This window comes from Microtus ochrogaster, chromosome 4 (genome assembly GCF_000317375.1).
Source record: "Microtus ochrogaster isolate Prairie Vole_2 chromosome 4, MicOch1.0, whole genome shotgun sequence".
NCBI classification, from domain to species: Eukaryota; Metazoa; Chordata; class Mammalia; order Rodentia; family Cricetidae; genus Microtus; species Microtus ochrogaster.
In genome coordinates, this window is record NC_022011.1 from 25,316,750 (window position 1) to 25,337,938 (window position 21,189).

Sequence of the window (21,189 nt, forward strand, 5' to 3'; positions counted from 1 at the left end):
CCCCACGCCAGCCGCGATCGCGCGCGCGGCCCCCGCCCCGGCGCGGCCATGGATGTGACGAGCAGCTCGGGCGGCGGCGACCCCCGGCAGATTGAGGAGACCAAGCCGCTGCTGGGGAGCGACGTGTCGGGCCCCGAGGGCACCAAGGTGATGGGCGCCGTGCCTTGCCGCCGGGCCCTGCTGCTGTGCAACGGGATGAGGTACAAACTGCTGCAGGAGGGCGACATTCAGGTCTGTGTCATCCGGCACCCTCGGACCTTTCTCAGCAAGATCCTCACATCCAAATTTCTGAGGCGCTGGGAGCCGCACCACCTAACACTGGCCGACAACAGCTTGGCATCCGCCACGGTGAGTGACCCTGCGTGGCCGTGGAGCTCCCCAAGCCGGGGTCCCCCAGGACCGAGGCGCCCCCGCTGGCTGTCCCCGGGCGCGCGGCCCCCGAGTGCGGAGCTGGGCTGGAACCTCCAGACCTGATCCTCCAAGGCAGGCTGGGGAGCCCTTCTTCGTGTCCTGGACACTTAGCCCACTCCGGCTGAGTGCTTGAGGACTTTTCCCTGAGTGCCTGCGTTTCCGATGGCTGGGACCCCGGGGTGAACCTTAGACTGGGCCCTGATGGTCGTGGTGTGTTCTTCCTTTTCCCAACCCGTTGCCCATCTGGATCTGAGCTTACAGGGAAAAACAAAAAGCAACCCTCTCCTCCATAAAAACCGTAACCCCCCAGCGCCAACAATTTCCAGAAAGCAACTCCTGCGCTTGCTTTAGCCTTCCTTTATTCTTTTTTTTTCTGCCGGGCCTGCCAGGGCAAAACCGGGTGCCTGCCCTTCCTGAAAACCTCCTTCGCACGTTGGGGGGTTAGAGGGGGGAGGGGGTCGAGGTTCAGGACCCACTCAGGCCCTGGGCTAGTCGAGTTCCCTGGGTAGAAGAAGCTAGGCTGCCCAGCCTGCCCTTGCCTTGTCTGTGGAGCGTGTGTAAGCATGTTTTGTGGCTGCGTCCTGTTTTGTTAGTTTTCTGCTGTGTGGCCAGGGCCGGGTCAGCTGGATGAGATGGAGAAAGGAGGTTCTTACTAGTTGCTTTCGGAAATCGAATCTGCAAATGGTGGCCTTCTTCCTCCTGGGGACAGACAGCTGTGGTGGGGTCGAGGAGGGGGAGTGGGGGCGGTGGGCAGGGCCTAAACAGGATGCTTTGTGTTTTCCAACAAGGGCAGTTTCAAATACTGGCTCTGGCTGGGCCTTAGCTTGGCGCTTGGAGACCCATCTTTGTAGGGCCCCCCTTCTTGTCTAGAATGTACTGTCCCCCCATGGCAGGCTCCGTGGTGTTTACTAAACACCATGGGGAAGGGTAGAATCCACTGCCTGCTCACACCTGTGCCAAGAAAGCCCAGCCAGGAAACAGGGTGTTGCTAACATGCATGCCACAAATGTGTAGCGTGTGTAGACATTTCCTCGGCATCCATGTTCCCTTAGTGGTGTGTCACAGGCAGTGAAACACGCTCCTAAGAGTGGGGAGGGGGAGAAAGTTAGCCTGGACACCCTACTCCTCGTGTCTACTTCCCCTACTCCTGAGAGCGCTGTGGCACATGAGGGCTTTTATTCTGAATTTCGGGTCTGATGTGCCTAAAGTACCTATTTTTTTCTATGCTCTGGGCATGTTGGTGCAGTAACTGCAGAATTTGTCCCCAAGAGGATTGAGGGTTGCCGGAGGCGGCCCAGCCTTCTCCCAGATAGGTGTGTGTGTGTGTGTGTGTGTTCTTAAACCTTTCTTGAGTCATAGGCCTCGGCCTTGATTTTCGTTTGATTGGCCAGGACTGAGGCTTTTAGGTCCCAGAGGTGGTTAGTAACCTTCCCTGGGCTCAGGAGCCCCCAAGTCTGGCTTTAGCATTATTACCTGGCTGAGTTGGGGTGCGAGGGGGGCACTTTCTTAGGCTCTGTTCATTTTCTTGCCGTCCTTCCGAATGCAGAGGAGTTGTCAGGAGAGGACAGTAGTTGAGAGGGACAGTAACCTGCTGACAGAACATTTTCCTGGTCCTCCAGGGCAGGATCATGGTGTGGCTAGTTGATCTTCCGGCTTTGGGAGAGGTTAGCTCTAGAGACTAGAGGCTCCCTACTTTCCCTGACTGTTCAAGAGGTCTGTCTGTTTGGGAGAGTCAGGAAGGAGTCAGGCTGGAGAATCTCCAGCAGCCAGGGCCCCCTCATCTACCTTTGGCCAGCTGAGATATGGAGGCTACCCCTGAGGAACACCTGAGTTCTGTGTGTGGCCCTAGGTTATTTGAGGAGCGAGGTAGGTCTTGGCAGAGCCTTGTTTTCTGTTAGAAAACGGGGGAAAAAGGAACAGAGGAAGAGTCTCACAGCCTGGTATAATCCTGTCCTTTGCTTTCTTCACCTGGCATGAGGGAATTCCTTCAGTGTAGCTTTTGCTTTGTGGGGGCGTCGATGGGGGCCTCCAGTGGAGGCCTCTAGTGGAGGTGTGTGGCTCCCCTACCCCAGGGCCTGTGTGGAAGAAGGTGTGGCCACCAGGGCTTGGAGCAGTGGCCTCCAGGCCAGGGGTGAGGTTAGGGTTTGCTGCTAGGGACCTTGTTGAGATATCTGCCTGGTGTCCATTCCCTGGGAAGTGGAGGAGCCTCCTTGGGGTTCCCTTAGGCCTGGGCATTATGTAATCTGTCTGCATTTTATAGTGCGGCCCAACCATTCTATTGAGAAATATTTGCTCAAATGAAACAAAGGTGAATTTGAGTGCAGTTCATTTCCAGAAAACCCTTCGTAGCCGCTAGCCCAGTCTTGAGTTGCCCATGTAGAAGTGTGTCAAACAGAGGGGTGGAGTGTATTTTGCTCATATGAAGCCCCGTTCAGAACTGTCTGGGGATTATCCAGTTAATTGTGTGGACTTCAGAAACGGGACCCAGAGTGATGGATCTGGATTCAAACCAGCCAGCAAACTACTCCTTTGCCCAAACCATCCACTGAGTCGGCTGTCTACACTGATTCAGTTACCCGCCCGTATCCTGAGGGGTATGAGAGGCTTGGACCCCCAGCGGTAGGCTTCTGGGATCTCCTAGTCCCTCCTAGCATGGGTCTCCAGCTGGTGACACACTTAGTGTGGAAATCTCTTGGTTCCGTGGGGAGGGAGACCCAAACAGGAATCTGGTGCCACAGGACCTGACATCCCTCCCCTGACCTGGCTGTAAACTTTGTCCTCATTGGGGTCAGGTCAGAGCTTGCCCTGTGCTGTCTGCTAGGCCGGTTACTGATTAAACCTTTGCAGAAGCAACAGCACGCCTGACATTGGCCAGGTTTGATGTGCCTAGGAGACTTTGGATCCTCTGGAACCAGAATGCTTGTCAACAAAGAGGAAGCTCTCTAGCTTCCGTGGGAGGGGTAATAGGGAGGGGGCACATCCTGGGAGACAGAAGTCGCACCTTCCTCATTTACACTTCCCCATTTCTGCGATCTTTCTGGACTCGGGGTGGCCGCCCACCCCGTGTTATAGGTTGGACTCTACAGCTAGGCCAGGTCTTTGTAGAAGTGTCCTCGTTGTTGGAGGACAGGAATCCATCTTGCCTTTCCGTTGCTTGGCTAAATTTGATCACCTGCTAGACGTGTTTGTCTTTTGTCTGTAGCCTTTGTTTCCACTGCGCCAAAGAAGTACAAAAAAGCACCGTACCTTTCTTTTCTTCTCACTGTCGGAAACAAAACAGAACAAAACAAAAGCCAAACCAATGGAGACCCACGGTTTCAGAACAGTGGGTCTAAGCGGCAGAGTCCTCTTGGTTTGCCGAGCAGGGCTTCGGATGTGAGGGAAGGGGTAGCCTTCTTTATTCTCCAGCCTGGTTTCCTCCAGGGCTGCCTTTTTTTTTTTTTTTTTTTTTTTTTTTGCATTGTCTCCACTGCTGCTGACTGCAATGTCTCTGGGAATCTGGTTGAGTGAACTGAAGCTGCCTTCGTTTTCCCCCCTCCTCTGGAGTGTCTGAGCATCCATCCTGGGAACTTGGAGTTTGTTTCAGCAAAAATGCTCCTGAGATCTACGATGTGGTCATTTTCTAGCTAAGTGTCCCCTCCAGGTGTAGGGATCTTTCCCTCGAGAATTAGTCTCCAGTCCCGAGGGACCCCATCCATGTGCACAAATGCTTGAGTATTAAGGTTTTTTTTCTGTTTTGTCATGTGGGTCCTTGTTCTATGTGCCCATTCTCCCCTCCTTTTATGATTCTGTCATTTAGTAAGCACTTTCCTTTTATGTCACAAGTAGATTTTGGAGTGCATCAAATTTGTTTCGCCAATCCTTATGTGTTCAGAGATGGGGGCAGGGATGGCGCAGGCAGGAGCAAGTGTGCAGCGTTCTCACAGACTGTAGGAAGTTGGTGCATTTTGAGGGGAGATGCTCTGTCTGGCCACTGGTGCCCCCTTCCAGGTAATAGGTGTTTAGCTGGGTGGCGGTGTGCTGCCCACCAGGCCACAATGGGGAGCCTTATGCTAAGAGTCTGGTTTTGGGGACCCAAGGTGGCTTGTGTGTGATCCTGTTTGCTCGCTTGGTAGTGGGAAAGGACTACACCCCGGGGCATCTTGTGGGGCTCACAGGATCATCCTAAAGGCAGAGTGCCCCAGGGTACCCTCCCCTTTGCCTCTCTCCAAGGGGACCAGCCTGGTATTTCATTGGGATAGATATTTGAGATGGACTAGTTACGCCTTTGATTAAAGGATTACATGAGACAGAGCATGGCAGCCTGGCCTTATGTGTCCCCACTGTGGGGCAGAAAAACTTGGGTTTTACTGTAGTCCCGTAGAGCAGGACTGGAGCCTGAGGTGGCAACTTTCCTGACTATGTAACTTTGGGCACCTGGCTTTCCCTGAGGGGCCTTGTTTGTCTCCACTTATTATGGTGACGGTTCAGATGCTGACACTGGTTCTGGTGAATACCTGGTAGCAGGACAGCCAGCACACAGTCAGAAACAGTTTTTATGGTGAGAGTCCCTTGAGTGAAGGATTATGGGTAGCCAGGATGGCTGAGCACTTCAAGATGCTTGCCTGCAAGCCCCACTCCAAGCTCCGAATACAATCCTTGGGGCCACATGGTGAAAGGAGAGACTCTCACAAGCTATCCTGACCTCCACACACGTGAGCACATCCCCCTACTCCCTTATACCAAAACGAATCCTTCCCCTGCCAGACAGGATTTCTCTGTGTAGCCTTTGTGGGTTATCCTCAAACTCACAGAGATCCACCTGCCTCTGCCTCTGGAGTACTGGGACTAAAGGCATGTGTTACCACCATCTGACTAAAAAACATTTTTTTTTAAAGGAAAGATCTTTGCTGTTTAAAAAGAGGGGCAGTCACCTGAGGTACACAGAGCACTTGGGAAAGTTAGGGGTGTGTTCAGAGCCATTGAGTATAAGACTGTAATATTATTGCATGCATTTTAGAAGAATTTCTCAAGGGGTACTTAAAAAAAAACAATATAGCTGGGCAGTGGTGGCGCATGCCTTTTATCCCAGCACTCGGGAGGCAGAGCAGGCAGATCTCTGTGAGTTCGCGACCAGCCTGGTCTACAGGATAGCTAGGGCTGTTGCACAGAGAAATCCTGTCTTGAAAAAAAAAAAAACAAACCAAAACAAAGAACCCCCCCGTGTGTGTGTGTGTGTGTGAGTGAGTGTGAGTGGTTGAATCATTATGCACTTCACCAGATGTACCCAAAGTGGAGGGAAAGTCTGCAGCCCTACCACGTACCCCTAGAGCCCTCAGTGGTCATCTTTCAAAGCAAATCCTATAACCTCTTTTCTTGGGTATCCTTGCTGAGTCCTCTGGGTGCTAAACACACGCTTCTGCCAGTCTGCGTTGTTACCTGTCACCGGAGGCTGCATTTGGAGCTTATTTCATAGCCACACACGTGTGACTGCCTCCTTCATCTCTCACCTCTCCGTAGTTTCCCCGTCTTCGTCAGTGTACCTTACTAATATGGCGGGCCGACCAGTTCCCCTCTGCTTGGACATTGAGCTCCTGTCTCCGTTGTTGGCTGTTACAAACAAAGCACTTCCCGTTTTTATGATCTGCACTGTGTCAGTTTTAACAGTTTAAATGTTTGCCTGCTTTCTTGGGGGTCGGGGGCGTGCCTCAGCCTGGCAGACTGTCACCAGGAAGTGGGTTCCCACAGGGTCTGCCTGCCAGCCCTACCACCGACTGCCAGCCACATTCGTCCACACTCTCAGGACAGGGGTCTGGGATGCTCCAACCGAGAGCCTCATCTTCTTTTGCCTTCAGACTTCCTGTTTGCTTCAGGATGGAAGCCAGGTGGCTAAACCCCATCATAGGGAAAGGCGGAGTGAGAATTTCTCTTCCTCTCTCCGGTGTCCTCAGGGAGTAGAGGGGCCGGTATACTTTTGAAAAGGACACTTTACCCCTTGCCAGCGGTGCCCTAACCAGAGGTGCAGAGTGGCAGAGGTGTCTGCTGTATATTATGTATGATATATTCTATAGATCATCTCCAGACTGAGGGAGGTGGCAAAGTGGCAAAGCAGACATTTCTGGGGTTGAAATGGTTCCTGTCTTAAGGATCCACCTCCTCTCCTCTGCCGTGGGGGAAGTGCAGTGTACGGTGAGGAAATGAGGAGGAGATAGTGTCATCTCCCTGGTGTGTGACACAGACTCGACATCAGACAGGTGATCTGGAATCCTGCCTCGGCAGCTTCCCAGATGACTTGCAATCGCCTTAGAGGGAGGATTGTGAGGACTTCCTTCTTGATGTCAAGGGTTATGGGAGGCAGGTCTTCATTTAACAGAGAACTCCCACTCTTCCGGGTACTTGGAAGACAGTAACCAGCAGCAGGCTAGTAAGGCGGGTAAGCAGGTGGCTTAGGTATGGAGTCTGTGAGGCAGGGAAGGTGTGGCATTCTGTCTCGGGGAAGGGCTCTTCAGGTGGAGGGACACGATAAATGCGAAGGCCCTGAGGCCAGAGGGAATTTAGAAGTCACCTGGCTGCCATCTAAGAATCGCTCAGTGTTCACTTTCCTCTCCCTTCCTCTCCAGGGCACCGGTTTATTTATTTATTGCTTATTTTTTTAAACCCTGTAATCTTAGCACTCAGGAGGTTGAGGCAGGAGGATTGACACTTTCTTTCATTCTTTCCCTTTTTTTTTTTTTTGAGACAGGGTTTCTCTGTAGCTTTGGAGCCTGTCCTGGAACTAGCTCTTGTAGACCAGGCTGGCCTCGAACTCACAGAGAGAGATCCGCCTGCCTCTGCCTCCCAAGTGCTGGGATTAAAGGCGTGCTCCACCACCGCTCGGCTGACATTGGTTTTGAAGCTAGCCTGGGCTACACAGTGAGACACTGTCTCAAAAAAAATTTTATTTTCAGCAAGCATCTAGAGTGTTCTAAATGTTAGGCGAGCAGGCCCAGGAAGCTCCATTCGCGTCCCCCTTTCCTTCCCTCCCCTCCATCTCTCTCTTTTTCTTTCCTTTTGTAAACCAGCTTCTTCCGAATGGAGAGTGAAGAAAAGCTTTGTTGTAACGCTCTAAGAGCCTGGCAGAATGTTTTTAAAGCCAACTCCCTTGGTGAATAAACCAGGTTCCAGGCATCCCAGGTTTTCAAATCATCTGAGTCACCACCGGCTTTGCAGGTGGGAATGGGCTCACGGGAAGCGTGGTGGCCCTAAGACCCTTGAGGTGACTCAGCCGTGGGGGTGCCCCACAGTTGCCTCCCATCCTGGCCTTTTGCCTGGTTGTTCTCCCTGGCTGTTATCAGCAGTGAGAATTAGGTTGTGGACCTAGGCAGGTGAGCTGGCTCCTCCAGTCTGCAGGTGGGCGGGCCTGTAGGAATCAGTCTGGGAAGCAGGTGCTGGCTGGGGCTGGGCACACCGGGTCCAGCTCAGGAGAGGTCACCTGTGGGGAATAAACACCTGGACTTCTATTGGCTTTCCTGCGTATCCCGAGGTGGTCCTGGACTCTTGAGATGTCAAGAATAGTTAAAGATAGTAGGCCTGGCTTCTGTGCTTCCCACTCTGGCTCCCTGACCAGGTTGGGCGAATAAATTTGTTTCAGGCCCAGCCATAGGATGTGTCAGCCAGGGCAGACTAGCTGTGTAACAAACAGCCCCTTCACCAAGAGGCCTGCTGGCTTCAGGCAATGGTTTCCTCTTGCTCATCACAGTCCCAGGGGACTCTTTGGTGGCACCGTCTCATTTATTTCTTGGGTACCTGGCCTCCTTGGTCCTTTGTTCCAGCTTGGGCCTCCTTTAGGTCCTCTGTGGGAATGGTGAGGAAGGAAGGCCAGGACCACACCTGAACCCAGGTGACCAGGAGATGTGCTTTAGAGGTGTGCCTTCGTCCTGCTGTGTTGGAGTACATCTGTAGTCTCACTCAGTGCTTGGGAGTCTGAGGCAGGAGGATCACTAGTTTGAGGCCAGCCTAGGCTACATAGGAAGTTTTAGGCTAGCCTGAGCTACGGAGAGATCCTGTCTCAAACAAACAAGTGAAAAACAAGCAAACAAAACATGCACTCACTTACCACCCTCGCCTGGTTGTCAGAGTGATCCTCTGGAGGTGGTTATTACAAAACGGGAGGACGAAGGCTCAAGAGGCAGACTCAGGTGTGAATCTGTGTGTGAACTGACTGCCAGGTACCATGTGGTCAGTGTGAGTACTTGTGCTGTACCCACAGTGGGTACCTGAGACATGTAGAGAGTGGGTACTCCAGGTGATGTGCTCACAGAGCGGAAGTCCCCTAGGTACTGTGCTGACAGGGAGCACTCCGGAGAAGGCCACCATGGTCTTCTCTCCAAAAGGGCTAAATGCGCCTGGGTGTGCAGTGCAGGCTAGAGGTGTACAAGGCCTCGGAGGTTTGTGCCTCTTCTTGTTAGGAAGACCCTTTGTTTATTTAATTAAATCTTTTTTTTTCTCTTTAAGTATTTTATTGATAATGATTATTGTGGCTGCCTGTGCATGTGTGCGTATGTGAATATTGGGTACACACGGTGCCATGGCACGTGTGTGGTCAGGGGCACCACTTTTTTGGGATTCGGCTTGCTTCTTCACCTTGTTCCTGAGGCAGGATCTGTACGCTCCTGGTCGCTGGCCTGCAAGCTTCCAGGAGTTTCTCCTGTCCCCCATTTGAGTGTTGGGGTTACAGATGCCCACTGTCTCATCCAGAGTTTTTTTTAATGTGGCTTCAGGGGATCAAACTCAGGTTGCCAGGCTTCCGAGGCTAGCACTGTCCGCCACCTTGCTGCCTCCCAGCCCTTGGGAAGTCTGTGTGGTGGGATTGGAAGAGGGAGGCTCCTGGGTGAGAGTGGAATGAAGGACGCGTGAGGCAAGGGCAAAGGTTAGAGGGGCAGTGGCACATTGTAGGAGGCTGTGTGGTTGTGGGTAGCACTGTAGCATCCTGAGTGCCAGTGAGAGAGATGGAGAGATGGATGCCGTGCATTCTGGGCCAAGTCTGCCAATGCAGGTAGCTGGTGCGAGTGTTGGAGCCGGGAAGCCCTGGTGATGGCTTTACAGGGCATGTAGGGTTTCGAGTGTGAGGACTCCAGGCCGTGTCTGAGTCACCAGGTTGAGGAAATTAGTTACAGTGGTGACCAGGCAGAGACCACTCTCCATGGGCAGTCGTTAATGACTCCTGCAAGTCTTGTCTTTTAGTTACCCTCCCTGTTTTACAGCTGGGGAGACTGAGGCAGCGCCTCCCAGCCGACTTCCTCCTTATGGATAGATGAACGGATGAATCGGTGGGTGGGTGGATGAATGCATGAAGCTGTTTACTCCTCTTCTGTTGAAAGGGGATGGCCATGCAACCAAAGAAGGTGTTTGTGCCTCCAGCTCTCCTTGCATTGCCGCCCTTGTGCCTCTTCTCGCTGCCACTGAGGCAGCAGCTGGGCAGGCTTGGAGAGTTCTCACCACAGGGTGAGGCACCCTGTAGCTCCCAAGCACCCCTTCCTGTCTCCCTCTGAGGCCTGGGAGGAGGTGCGGTCCAGGCCAGCTCTGTTGGGCTGCATTCAAAACCAGAGGATGGGTGGGCACTTTGCAGGGGACCAAGGGCGTCTCTGCTCTGTATCTGCAGTGAAGGAAGTTCAAGGGGTGGCTGGCGGTGGGGGCGGGGGCGGCCTGTTGCAAAGGGGAACAAGGACTTGTTTTGCTCTGGCTGGTTCTGGGGTCATCAGGGTTCACCCAGTCTGCACCCCAGGCTCTCTTCAGGGCCAGGCAAATGATAACCGGCTGCTGGGCCACAGGAGCCAGTCAGCCGGGCAGATCCCAGAGCCCAGGAGCACACTCAAGATGGCAGATCCAGGTGGTAGTGGTACTTCTTCTTTAGTGAAGCTGGATGTCTTGGTCCTTCCTAGTTGAACACTTAATTTTGCATCGGCACCCTAAGGCAGTAGGGGAAACTTCCGTGAGTGTCTCAGGCACTGTGCTCACAGAGTGAGTGTCTCTGGAGAGATTAAGTTTATAATCAGGTGTCAGGGCTTCAGAACCAGTGGCCTCCAAATGCTATCATGACTCCATCGGAGCCTGACAGCGAGGGTCTAGTCACCGACAAGCTATCAATAACAGCGGCTTCTCTTACACCCTGCTTACCTTGTGGCTCATCGCTCCAAGCCCTTCCAATAAAAGAGCTCCCTAATCTTTGTGACCCCTGTGATAATGATGCCTGTGTTACGGCTGACCATCTCGGAAGCATCACCGGGTGTGGTTGGTGAGCAAGACTCTAGAGTAGCGGTTCTCAACCTGCGAGTCCTCTCTGGGGGTTGCAAATCAGATGGCCCGCATTCCAGACGTTTACATTACGATTCGAAGCAGTCGAGAAATTACAGCTATGAAGTAGCAACGGAATAATTTTATGGTTGGGGTTCACCACAGCACAAGGTACAGTATTAAAGGGTCGCAACGTTAGGAAGGTTGAGAACCACTAGTGTAGTTTAAGATCGGAGTGACAAGTGGATCTTGGCCTTCACATTGCCAAGAGGATTATGTGGGCAGACCAGGGGGCTTCACCTGGATGGAGCTGGGTACTGGAGACCCCGGAGACGGCGTCTGTCACCCTGACATCTTTCTGCGGACCTGTCTGAGTAGACTCATGCAGGAAGCTTGCCTCTTAGCTGCCCCTTGTTCTTAGGACAGCCATTCAGCCTTGCAGAGCCTCAGTTGGTCACCTGAGTTGGCCTTAAGGACTGCCCCCTTCCAGCTGACCCAGATGTATTAGCCACTACCAGCATGAAGTCCAATGCCCATGGAGTGGCACCCAGCCCACCTGCCTGCTACCTTTACCCTCAGCATCCCATGAGCTCTGGCACTTCTCACTGCTGAGAACTTCTGCCAGTCACTCGGATCTGATAGCCTTTAATGGTCACCTTGCCTGCTTGTAGTAGGGCTTGCTTCCTTGTCTGTGAGCCTTACCTTGTGGGTGATCTGGGGAGCCCTCACTCGATCCCCCTCTTTACCAGCTGCCCACTTTCCTGCTTAGGATAACAACACATAGTTGAGGACAGTCTTAAAAAATAAAGGAAGAAAAACCCTATGCTGAACCCTGCCGCCCTGCAGGGAGCCATGACTTCATGTTGGAGGCACCACCTCTGCTCTGTGTAGCAAGGAATCACATTTTCTCCTTTCCACATGAGTTCACACGACTGGCAACAACACAGAGCACAGCGTTGGCCTCCATGTATCTTGGTGTCTTGTCTCTAAGCCCCTTGAGTGTTTGCTATGTGCTAAGCAGTGGTCACACGCCAACTCAAGGGGTCTCATTTGACCACTCGGTCATGGGGCAGTCAGTTGTGGTATAAGACCCATCCTGTGTACTCTACTGTGTTGAGTACTCTCTGGCCTGGACCAACTAGTGGTCACCAGGCTGCTCACACCAGGAGTTGCCTCAGGTTCCCTTCCCTGCAGAGCATAGCACCCACGATTGATTGAGACCCATTTAGATTCCTCACAAATCACCCCCACCCCCACCCATGAATTCCCGTATTCTGGAGAAGCAGCTGTCCATGGCAGGGCTGGGCCTTCTTACCCTCACCATCGTCACCTTGTTTCTTCTGTACTGTCTCCAAGGAGTCATGGGAACTGTGGGTGCACGAGAGACAGCACTCTTTCCCATGGAGTATGGCGCCAAGAGCCTCGGAGGGAATCCAGGCTGGCCAGAGTGTTAGCAAGCAACCCCACCTTTGATTCTTCCCAGGGACCTGCTGTGGTCCCTGCCTTGGCTGATGCCTCAGGACTTTTTAGAGCTGGGTGGTTGAGAAAGAGAGTTGCATCCTTGCTAATAAAAAGATGATCAAGAAGAGTGAGCATTAGAGCGGCTGGAGAGATGGGTCAAGGGTTAGAGTCACTCGCTGCTCTTCCAGAGGACCTGGGTTTGATTCTGGACATCATCTACACAGTGGTTCACAACTGTCTGTAACTCCAGTTGTGGGGGAATCTGGCACTCTCTTTTGGGCTCCATAGGCACCAGGCACACATGCGATGATGCGTAGACATATATGTAGGCAAAACACCCATAGACATAAAAAAAGGCATTAGAAAGTTTACTATGAGGAAAATGTCTTGATTTGCTTCTTGCATTCTGAATCAAAGTGTGTGTGTGTGTGTGTGTGTGTGTGTGTGTACTGCGTGTGTGTAACAGTGGGAGCTAGGGGGAGTAAAGGAGTAGGAAAGAGAGGGAGAAGCTGTTTAGGGCAGGTGTCCTGGCTTCTCTGCTCTTCTCACTCTGTAGACCAGGCTGGCCTTGAACTCAGAGATTCTCCTGCCTCCGCCTCAAGTGCTAGGATTAAAGGCTAGCGCCACCACTGCTGGCAGCCTCTGTTCTTCTAAAAAGACCTTAAGGTGGAGTCTGTAGTAGTAGTGTAGGCTACTCATTCTAGCTGCTCCAGAGGCTGAGTCAGGAGAGTGGAAACATCAAGGCTAGCCTTGTCAGCTTAGTGAGACCCTGTCTTCAGAAAACCAAAATAAAAAGGCTGCCTCTATAGCGTAGTTGGTGGAAGACTTGCTACCCATGCGCGAGGCCCTGGTTGGGCTCATCCCCTGTATCATGTAAAAATCAATTCCGTGATGTATATTTTATAATCCCAGAACTTGGGTGGCAGAGGTATGAGGATCAGGAGTTAAGGTCATTGATTCTCTGCTACGTAGTGAGTTGGAGGTCAACCCTGGCTATAGGAGATCTCGTTTCAACAAAAATGAAACAAACCAATCAGGGGTCAGGGAGGCTCAGTGGTAGAACACTTGCCTGCTGTGTTCGAGGCCCTGGGTTGTATACCCAGTACTGTTTGATCTAAGTAAGCCCCACCTGGGGGGCAGAGAGTCCTGTGTCTCTGAAGGGTAATTGAACCACATGGAGAAAAGACAGCAAAGGGAAGATTGGGGATTGTGGGTGCATCCTGCCAGCAGGCTTCATACAGGGTGGGGTGTCTTAGTCTAGGGAGCCATGCAGGTATCTTCCGGCTTAGTCCTCTGGGCTGTAGCTACTCTCAGGAGCCCCACCACTGGAGTACTTCAGCCCCTGCTTATTGCTCCTGGGTAGGACCCTTCCTGCCTAGCCAGAGAGAGCAGGCTTGCATGAAGATGTCTCTGGACCTCTGTCCTTTGGACATGGCATGGCCCTTCCCATCTTATCAGGGAAGGTGTGGTTACCTGAGGGAGACTCCCGGAAGATCTGAATATTGGCATTTCCTTATGGAAGAGTAGGGTGATTTACCGACCCCCATCATTCCCTCCTGTGCCCTGACTGCCAGGGTCTCTGGAGGTGCTGGAATGTCAGACATGTGGGAATCCATCCACACAGCCTTGGGGAGGTTACCCACACTGGAGTGGGACTTTTTGGTTGATGCGGCTGTTTCGGGGTCACCTCTGTCACCTTTAATGAAGAACAAGAAACTCATTACCTCATCAAGCTGGACTTGGGATTTGTTACTCTGGTCTCTCTACTGGTACCCTACCTGGCACCTCTTCTAGGTGTGTGACCCGGGAGCCCAGAATGCCCTGTGAAGCATTGGATACCCTGCCCAGTCTAGCCAGGGCTGCCCTGAAAAGCCAGCTTCTCAATGAGGTGGGGGGAGGTCACAAGCCCTGTTGATTCCTACTGTTTGCATTAGCTCAACTCACTGTGGAGGACCTAGCTCTGCTGATTCCCCACCTCCTCTGCTAGGGGAAGGTGGAGCCACCACCCAGGATTCAGAGAGTAACACACACACACACACACACACACACACACACACACACACCCATGGTCAATGCTGCCTGAGGGTGTACCACTGTCACTGACGTCCACCAGCGCCGTGGCAACTCCCTTCTGACACACCAGAACCACACACTGTTCTGTGGGTTGGTGAACTTGAAGGCAGTTTTGCGGTCCTCTCATCCATGGGTGCCAGGGTCAGCCCAGGCCTTTGAGTGAATGTAGTGACTTGTTTGGGCTCAGGTTGAGAAGAGATGGAAAGAAAAATTCCGAGCCAGCGGTGCTGGTGCATGCCTTTAATCCCGGCACTTGGGAGGCAGAGGCAGGTGTTTTCTTGGAGGGTCCTGCCCTGTCTGGTGGCCTGGGGGCCAAAAGACTCCTGTGGGCCCTCCATGCCGGGCCCTCGTTCCAGGTTTGAGCCCCACCACCAAGTCTCTGGCTTGAACAGTGTGGAGTCCGGAGTAGTAAGACATCTCCATGGGTTGTACCATTAGCTTTCAGCAGCAGTATTGGCAAATAAGATTTTGATCTCAGAAAATACGATTTCCAAACAGAATTGAAAGTTGTTTTTATTTTCTAAACGGTATTGCTTGTGACACGTGTGTTGCCTCAGTCAGAGCCTATGGGCGAGAGAAAGCTGCTTGCCATCCCTTCCTGCACCTGGGTCTGCCTGATGGGCTGACCACCCCTGCAGGGCAGCTGCTCTGTTCTGGATGCTCTAACCAGGGACTGCTGTGTCCACACCACCTGCTTCCAACAGGGGCCACTGGGAAGCTGCTGCTCTGTTTTCCCTTTCTGTGCGTGTGCGTGTGCGTGCATGCATGCATGTGTGTGTGCGCGCATGCATGCGTGTGAGCGTGCATGTATGCATGCGTGTGTGTGCATGTGTGTGCACGTGCGAGCGTGCAAGCTCACTGGGTCACCTTAGCCTTGCTCGGTGTTGGGTCACGGCCAGGTGCAGGGGGCTGCTTCCTTAACCTGTCAACCCTGTAACCCAAGCTCAGTGGCCTTGGTGGAGTCCTAGAACTCTTGAGTCCAGCATAGCACTTGAATTCGGTGGCCTTTTCCTTTGGGGAGGGACGATCCTCCTCTTCCTGTTGGATGCATGATGGAGACTGAGGAGTCTCCTCACAGGTGAGACCCTGGCCGTCCTGAGGGAACTCAGATTCCTGTCCCCACTTTCCCTCCCCTGTCTGTGATAGCACATCCTCCATTCTCCCTGTATTTCCTCCCAGGAGCTGCTTCGAGGTCCTCCATGATCAGCTCCTAGATCCTGGGACCACCCTGGATTTTCCCACTAGGTGTCTTGTGTCATTGACAGACAGCGAGGACTGGTCTCCCTAGGCAGAAACCGTCTCTGCTTTAGGCCTCTAGTCCCCCCCACCCCCATTCATGTCTCTTGTGCTTCGTTTTAAACGTCTTCAAATTCACACCATTTGATGTCTACCCTCTGTCTCCTCCCAGGAACTTGTAGAACACTGAAGTTGGTTCAGGTCCCTTCTTGATAGGGTGGTGGTTGCTGAACAGGCACAGTGCTGAGTGTGTCCTGGGCTCACAGAACATTTACCCCTCCAAAGAAAGATGATAGTGTTGATGCCAGTGCTGGGAACAGTAGCCCTTGTTTGGTGAGGCCATCCATGTTCTCTTGCATTGATGACTGTGTTCCTCCCAGGCTGTGGGAAGCAGAGATTCAGGTTGGGGACGATGTCTGCCCATGGTTAACCCAGAAGGTCTTTCTGGATAGCGCTGTGCGCTTACAGGTGAGGTGCCGGATAGCTGAGACCACACCGGGCAAACCCTACACACTTGCCACTTCCGGTTGTCTTGCTGGGTACCAGGACAACCGATGCAACTTCCGCTTCCTAATCTGCAGCTTAGGTTCTGCTGGAATGGGTGGACATCCTGTGTTGGAAAATGTTCGTCTGTTTTCTGTTCTTCCTCCCCCCCCCCCCTTTTATTTAGCTGATTCGAATCAGAGCTGGTCAGAGCTGGAAGAGAACCTGCAGGTCACCCAGCTCCGGAGTGACACACATATGACACAGGCTGCTACTTGTCCCTTGGCCTGCAGTAGACATTACTAATCAATTCCTGTGTGTCTGGTCTTCCCAGTGAGCCCCGACACAGCCGCTATTAATCAGTATCAGACTCAGTGCTCAGCTTCTCACAGTGTGGACGAAGAACCCACTGCCCAGAGTAGCTAAATGACCCCAGGGCTGCACAGACTTCTTCCCGCCAGGGTGATGGTTGCTAAGAGATGACTGCAAGTTTGATGTCATGGGGCTGGAGAGGTCACTTCAGTTGGCAAGGCACTTGTTGTGCAAGCCTGAGGACCTGAGTTTGAGCCCCAGCACCCCTGTAAAAATCTGGGCACAGCAGCTCGCACCTGTCATCCCAGCACTGGGAAGGAGACAGGAGGATCCTTGAGGCTCACTCGGCCAGCCAGACTAGCAGAACTAGTTCAATGAAAGACCTTACCTCCAAAAATAAGTTGGGGAAAGGATTGAGGAATGCATCTGGCATTGACCTCTGACCTCCACAGGCACATAGATACACATACACACATGCACTTGTATGCATGCACACCCACACATAGGCACATATCTGAATATCTGTATACACACAAATGCTTTTTTTCTGAGATAGGGTTTCTCCTGGAACTAGCTCTGTAGACCAGGCTAGTCTTGAATTCACAGAGATCTGCCTGTCTCTGCCTCCCGAGTCCTGGGATTAAGGCGTGCGCCACCACCGCCTGGCCACACAAATGCCCTTAAAGCTGATGTCTAAGAGAGAGTGGTAGAGGTCAGGATTCAGGCTTACACAGCAATACTGCACAGATTGGTGTTCAAATCCTAGTTATATTATTTCCTGGTTATAACTAGGATCAGATGGCATGACTTCCCTGAGCCCTGTCTGCCCAACTGGGAATGATCATCCCCCATGCCAGGCTTGTGAGGGAGGCTCATCAGATAATTTCCTGCCAGGTACCACATAGGCCCTCAAACAAAGCAGTGGATGAAGACGAGGCTGGTACAGACTCCCACCCCTGTGCCTTCCTGGATACCAGGAAGCTGGCTGTCCTTTAGTGTCTTCTGTCGTGACCCACCCACTTAGGGTTTGTGTCCCCGCCCCCAGCTCACCTTTCACGTGACTGGCAGCGGAAAATGGCGTGGCATGATTCTTCATTCCCGTCCTCATTCCTTCTTCCTTGAGGGCCCACGGGCCGGGAATCTGTTTCAGTCACAGCCTATGGCAGGGGCACAGCCTGCCCGACTGGAAGGGGTTCTGGGATGTTCCGTGTCTAGATGTCTGAATTCGCAGACTGGCCAAATGGTGAGATGACAGGCATGCAGATGAGGCAACGCCTGCGTTTCCCTAGTGTGTGTAATTTAGGCAGCATTGCTTCAGGCAACAACTGTGAGTGGAGAAAACATGTAAACGACAGGGCATTTCATTAAGAGCGAAAGCTCAAGGCTTCCCTTTGGAGTTCTGCAGCCCAGGGAAGCCACGATTTATCTGTGCAGCTTTCTGGGCATGCAGAACCCTGTTTAGTCTTCTGGGCTGTGGCGAAATATTTCTTCTTTTATCCGAGTCTGGAGTTTCAAGGTTGACGCTCCTTACCCCTTAATTTTTTTTTTCCCCCTTGAGGTATCTTGGCACTGTCTGATAAGCAGAGAACATCAAGGAAGATGCCCGTGGCCTCTGTCCACAGGGGGCCATCTGCAGTCAGGCAGGTGAGGCCCCTGGCTAAGTCTGCTCCATACCCCGTGACCTCCCCAATAAATACGGTAACCTTGTGGTGCCTCACATCTGTAACCTGGAAAGCAGAGTTGCAGAAGGTTCACAAACCCTACTGGCTAAGGATTATAATCCACTAAGCAATGAAAAGTCACAGCCAAGCTGGGTGTGGGTAGCGCTCACCTTTAAACCCAGCACTGGGGGGCAGAGGCAGGTGGATCTCTGTGAGTTCAAGGCCAGCCTGCTCTACTGAGAGAGTTCTAGGACAGCCAGAGCTACACAGAGAAGCCCTGTCTTGAAAAGCCAGAAAACTGCCGGGCGATGGTGGCACACGCCTTTAATCCCAGCACTTGGGAGGCAGAGGCAGGCGGATCTCTGTGAGTTCGAGACCAGCCTGGTCTACAGAGCTAGTTCCAGGACAGGCTCCAAAGCCACAGAGAAACCCTGTCTCGAAAAACCAAAAAAAAAAAAAAAAAAAAAAAAAGAAAAGCCAGAAAACTAAAAACTAAACACCAAACCAAAACCAGCAAGCAAGCAAACAAACAGATCACACTCAGGAAACTCAATAGGTCACAGCTTTTGCCTTTGAGTCCTTTTGCTTTGACTCTGGAGGGTGGGTCCTATGTGCTGGGAAAGGTTGGCGGTCTTATTGAATTGGTTCCAGCCTGGCAGAATCGGCGGAAAGCCAGCGAGCTCCCTGCACGTTCTGTTATAACACACCTCTTCCTCCGGTGTCTCCCCGAACACTTCAATCAAACTAGCAAGCTAGCAGGGAGGTCTAGGCAGGGCCTTCACGGCTTGTTAGCATGTACAGAGACCCAGCAGGTGAGTTCTCCATCAACTGCCTTTTCTGACTCAGTTGGGCACTGAACTTTAACAACGACAGGGAGTGACTCTAAATGACTAGAGGGGCAGAGGTTGCAGGGGGCTGTCACAGGTGCAGGCCCGAAGCTTGGGCGGCTGTGGCTGCTGCTGCCGCCTCCTCCTCCTCCTCTTCTGTATTTACTGTGTGTGTGTTTGTTTGTTTGTGTGGGCAGGTGTATGCCACAGTGTGTGTATGAAGATCAGAGAACTATCACTGTTGAGAGTCTGTTAGCTTCCATCGTGTGGGTCCTGGGGATTGAACTCAGGCCCCCAGGCTTGGCAGCAATGACTTTTTCCTTCTGAACCATCCAGCAGGCTGCTGGGTGCCTTTCTCCAGGTAGCATGATCTTGTCTCTGCTTGGTGGCCTTGCAGGGGTGTGGGTGTGGGGGTCTGGGTGCAGAAAGGAGGCTGTGGAGTCAGCACCCTCTCTTGTAAGCAGGGCCCGGGTGTGTTGCACAAGCGGAGTCTAGCCTGGGCTCTTCTAGAAGTTGGTTTCTGACCTCTTGACCTGGAGGTCTATTTTGCTCTAGAGGTCTCCAGAGATGGCATAGGCAGGTCCTTCTGGTTTATAGTTAGAGATCCAGGGAGAGATTGTCTCAAGTACTGACCCCTCCCCAACCTTCCTGACCAGGAAGGAGGGAGGCTCTCAATCACTCACTCACTTATGCCTGCATTTATTTTAGCATTTAAACATCTGACTCAACATCTGTTTATGAGGCAGGGTCTTATTATGTAGCCCTGGCTGGCCTGGAACTTGATGTGTAGATTAGAGTAGCGTTGAACTCCCAGAGAGCTAGGATTGAGATTAGCCAGGCAGTGATGGCCTTTAATCCCAGCACTCATGAGGCAAAGGCAGGTGGATCTCTGTGAGTTCAAGGCCAGTCTGATCTACAAGAGCAGCCCGGTCTACAAGAGCTAGTTCCAGGACAGGCTCCAAAGCTACAGAGAAGCCCTGTCCCGAAAAACCAGATAGATGGATAGATAGATAGATAGATAGATAGATAGATAGATAGATAGATAGATAGATAAAGGTGTGTGCCCTTTCATTTGCTTCTCATTGTGGTAACATACACACTCCGTAATGCTGATCAAAGTCATAAGTGTCCAGTTGAGGGCATTGGCCACAGTCAAGCTTGGCGCTGGACTCTGTTGTGTTTTTCTTCTTCTCTGGTATGGTGTGATTGCCTCTGGTCCCCACACCCCACATCCCTCATCCCACACCCCACACTTTATCCTCCGCAGCATCACACATCCTACACACTCCCCACCCTCCCTGCTGCTTACCTTGAAGAACCCTTTCTGGCTCTCTGAACTGTTGAGTGTTGGTACCTCGGCCAGACCAGGAGAGCCTGTTCCTGTCCTATGTATGCCACTTAGCATGATGTTCCTTAGTATGCACTATATATTGGATGTCCTTTTTAACCTACATCGAATATATGATTGTGTGTATGTAGGTACGTGTGTGCCATGGTACATATGAAGGTCAGAGGGTGATTTGTAGGGTTCAAGTCCCCTGGCTTTTTTTGGGTTGTACTCTGGTCCTTGATAAACATTCTTCTCACTGAGCTAGCCTCATCTGCTACCCCGGATTTCTTTTAAACATCGGTTAGAGGATAGTGGTGTGCTGTCCCTGAACTCAAGTCCCAGTCCACCTACCAGCACTGATCTTGGCAATGACGCTGAACTTTGGAAGCCTGGCTTGACCTGTCTGTGTAGTGTATGTGGTCTCTGTCCACTCTGTGGGTCACTAGGAAGCCTGGCTGAGACCTCACTCATGTCTCCCTGCCTCCCTACACCTTGTGTTTCCAGTTCTCAGCAAGGTGGGTGGGACTGTCATCAGGTTGACAGAGAGTGAATAGTTTTAAGATTCCCCCACACCCTGCCTGCCCCCTGCCAGTGGCTTGGTTGTCCTCAGGTTCATATAGGTTTGGGAGAGTGACATCTTGCTCCAGGATGTGTTGGCTGAACTGAAGCTGCGCAACCACGCTGCTCTTGGGTCAGAGGCTGTCTCCTCCCTGGAAACCAGAACAAAAGGGCCCCTCTTGAAAGAGGCCGTTGTTCCTCTGTTAGGGAAGGCTCAGTTGGGTTTGTGGTGACTGGCCAGGCCTTTTTCTTTTTCCTGGCCTCATTTTGGGCCAAATTTTCTGGATAGAGGGGCTGAAATGAACAGAGCATGGCAGGCATTAAACGGAAGGACAAAGACATCATTTGACACGTCCTGGCCCGGGCTAGGCAGGGACTGGGGTCTCCTAGGACTCTGAGAGGTTTTGTTTTATGGTTTTTTATTTTACTTTTAAAGGTATTCTCATATAGCCCTGGCCTTGAACTCGCTGTATAGGCAAGAATGATTGAGAACTTCTGATCCTCTGGCCTTTACCTCCTGAGTGCTGGGCTTACCAGAGTGTGCCACCATGTCCAGTTTCTGTCATGGTGGGAATGGAACCCAGGG

General features: G+C 52.2%; 1 protein-coding gene across 1 annotated transcript in view; it reads left to right on the plus strand.

Annotated features, from left to right (window-relative positions):
- Positions 1 to 48: 48 nt before the first annotated feature.
- Cmip (c-Maf inducing protein) overlaps positions 49 to 21,189 on the plus strand; it is a 194,500-nt gene continuing 173,359 nt past the window's right edge. Inside the window, exon 1 of the mRNA XM_005345735.3 lies at positions 49 to 348. Coding sequence (XP_005345792.1) covers positions 49 to 348 — 300 coding nt within the window. The remainder of the gene's footprint in view (positions 349 to 21,189) is intronic.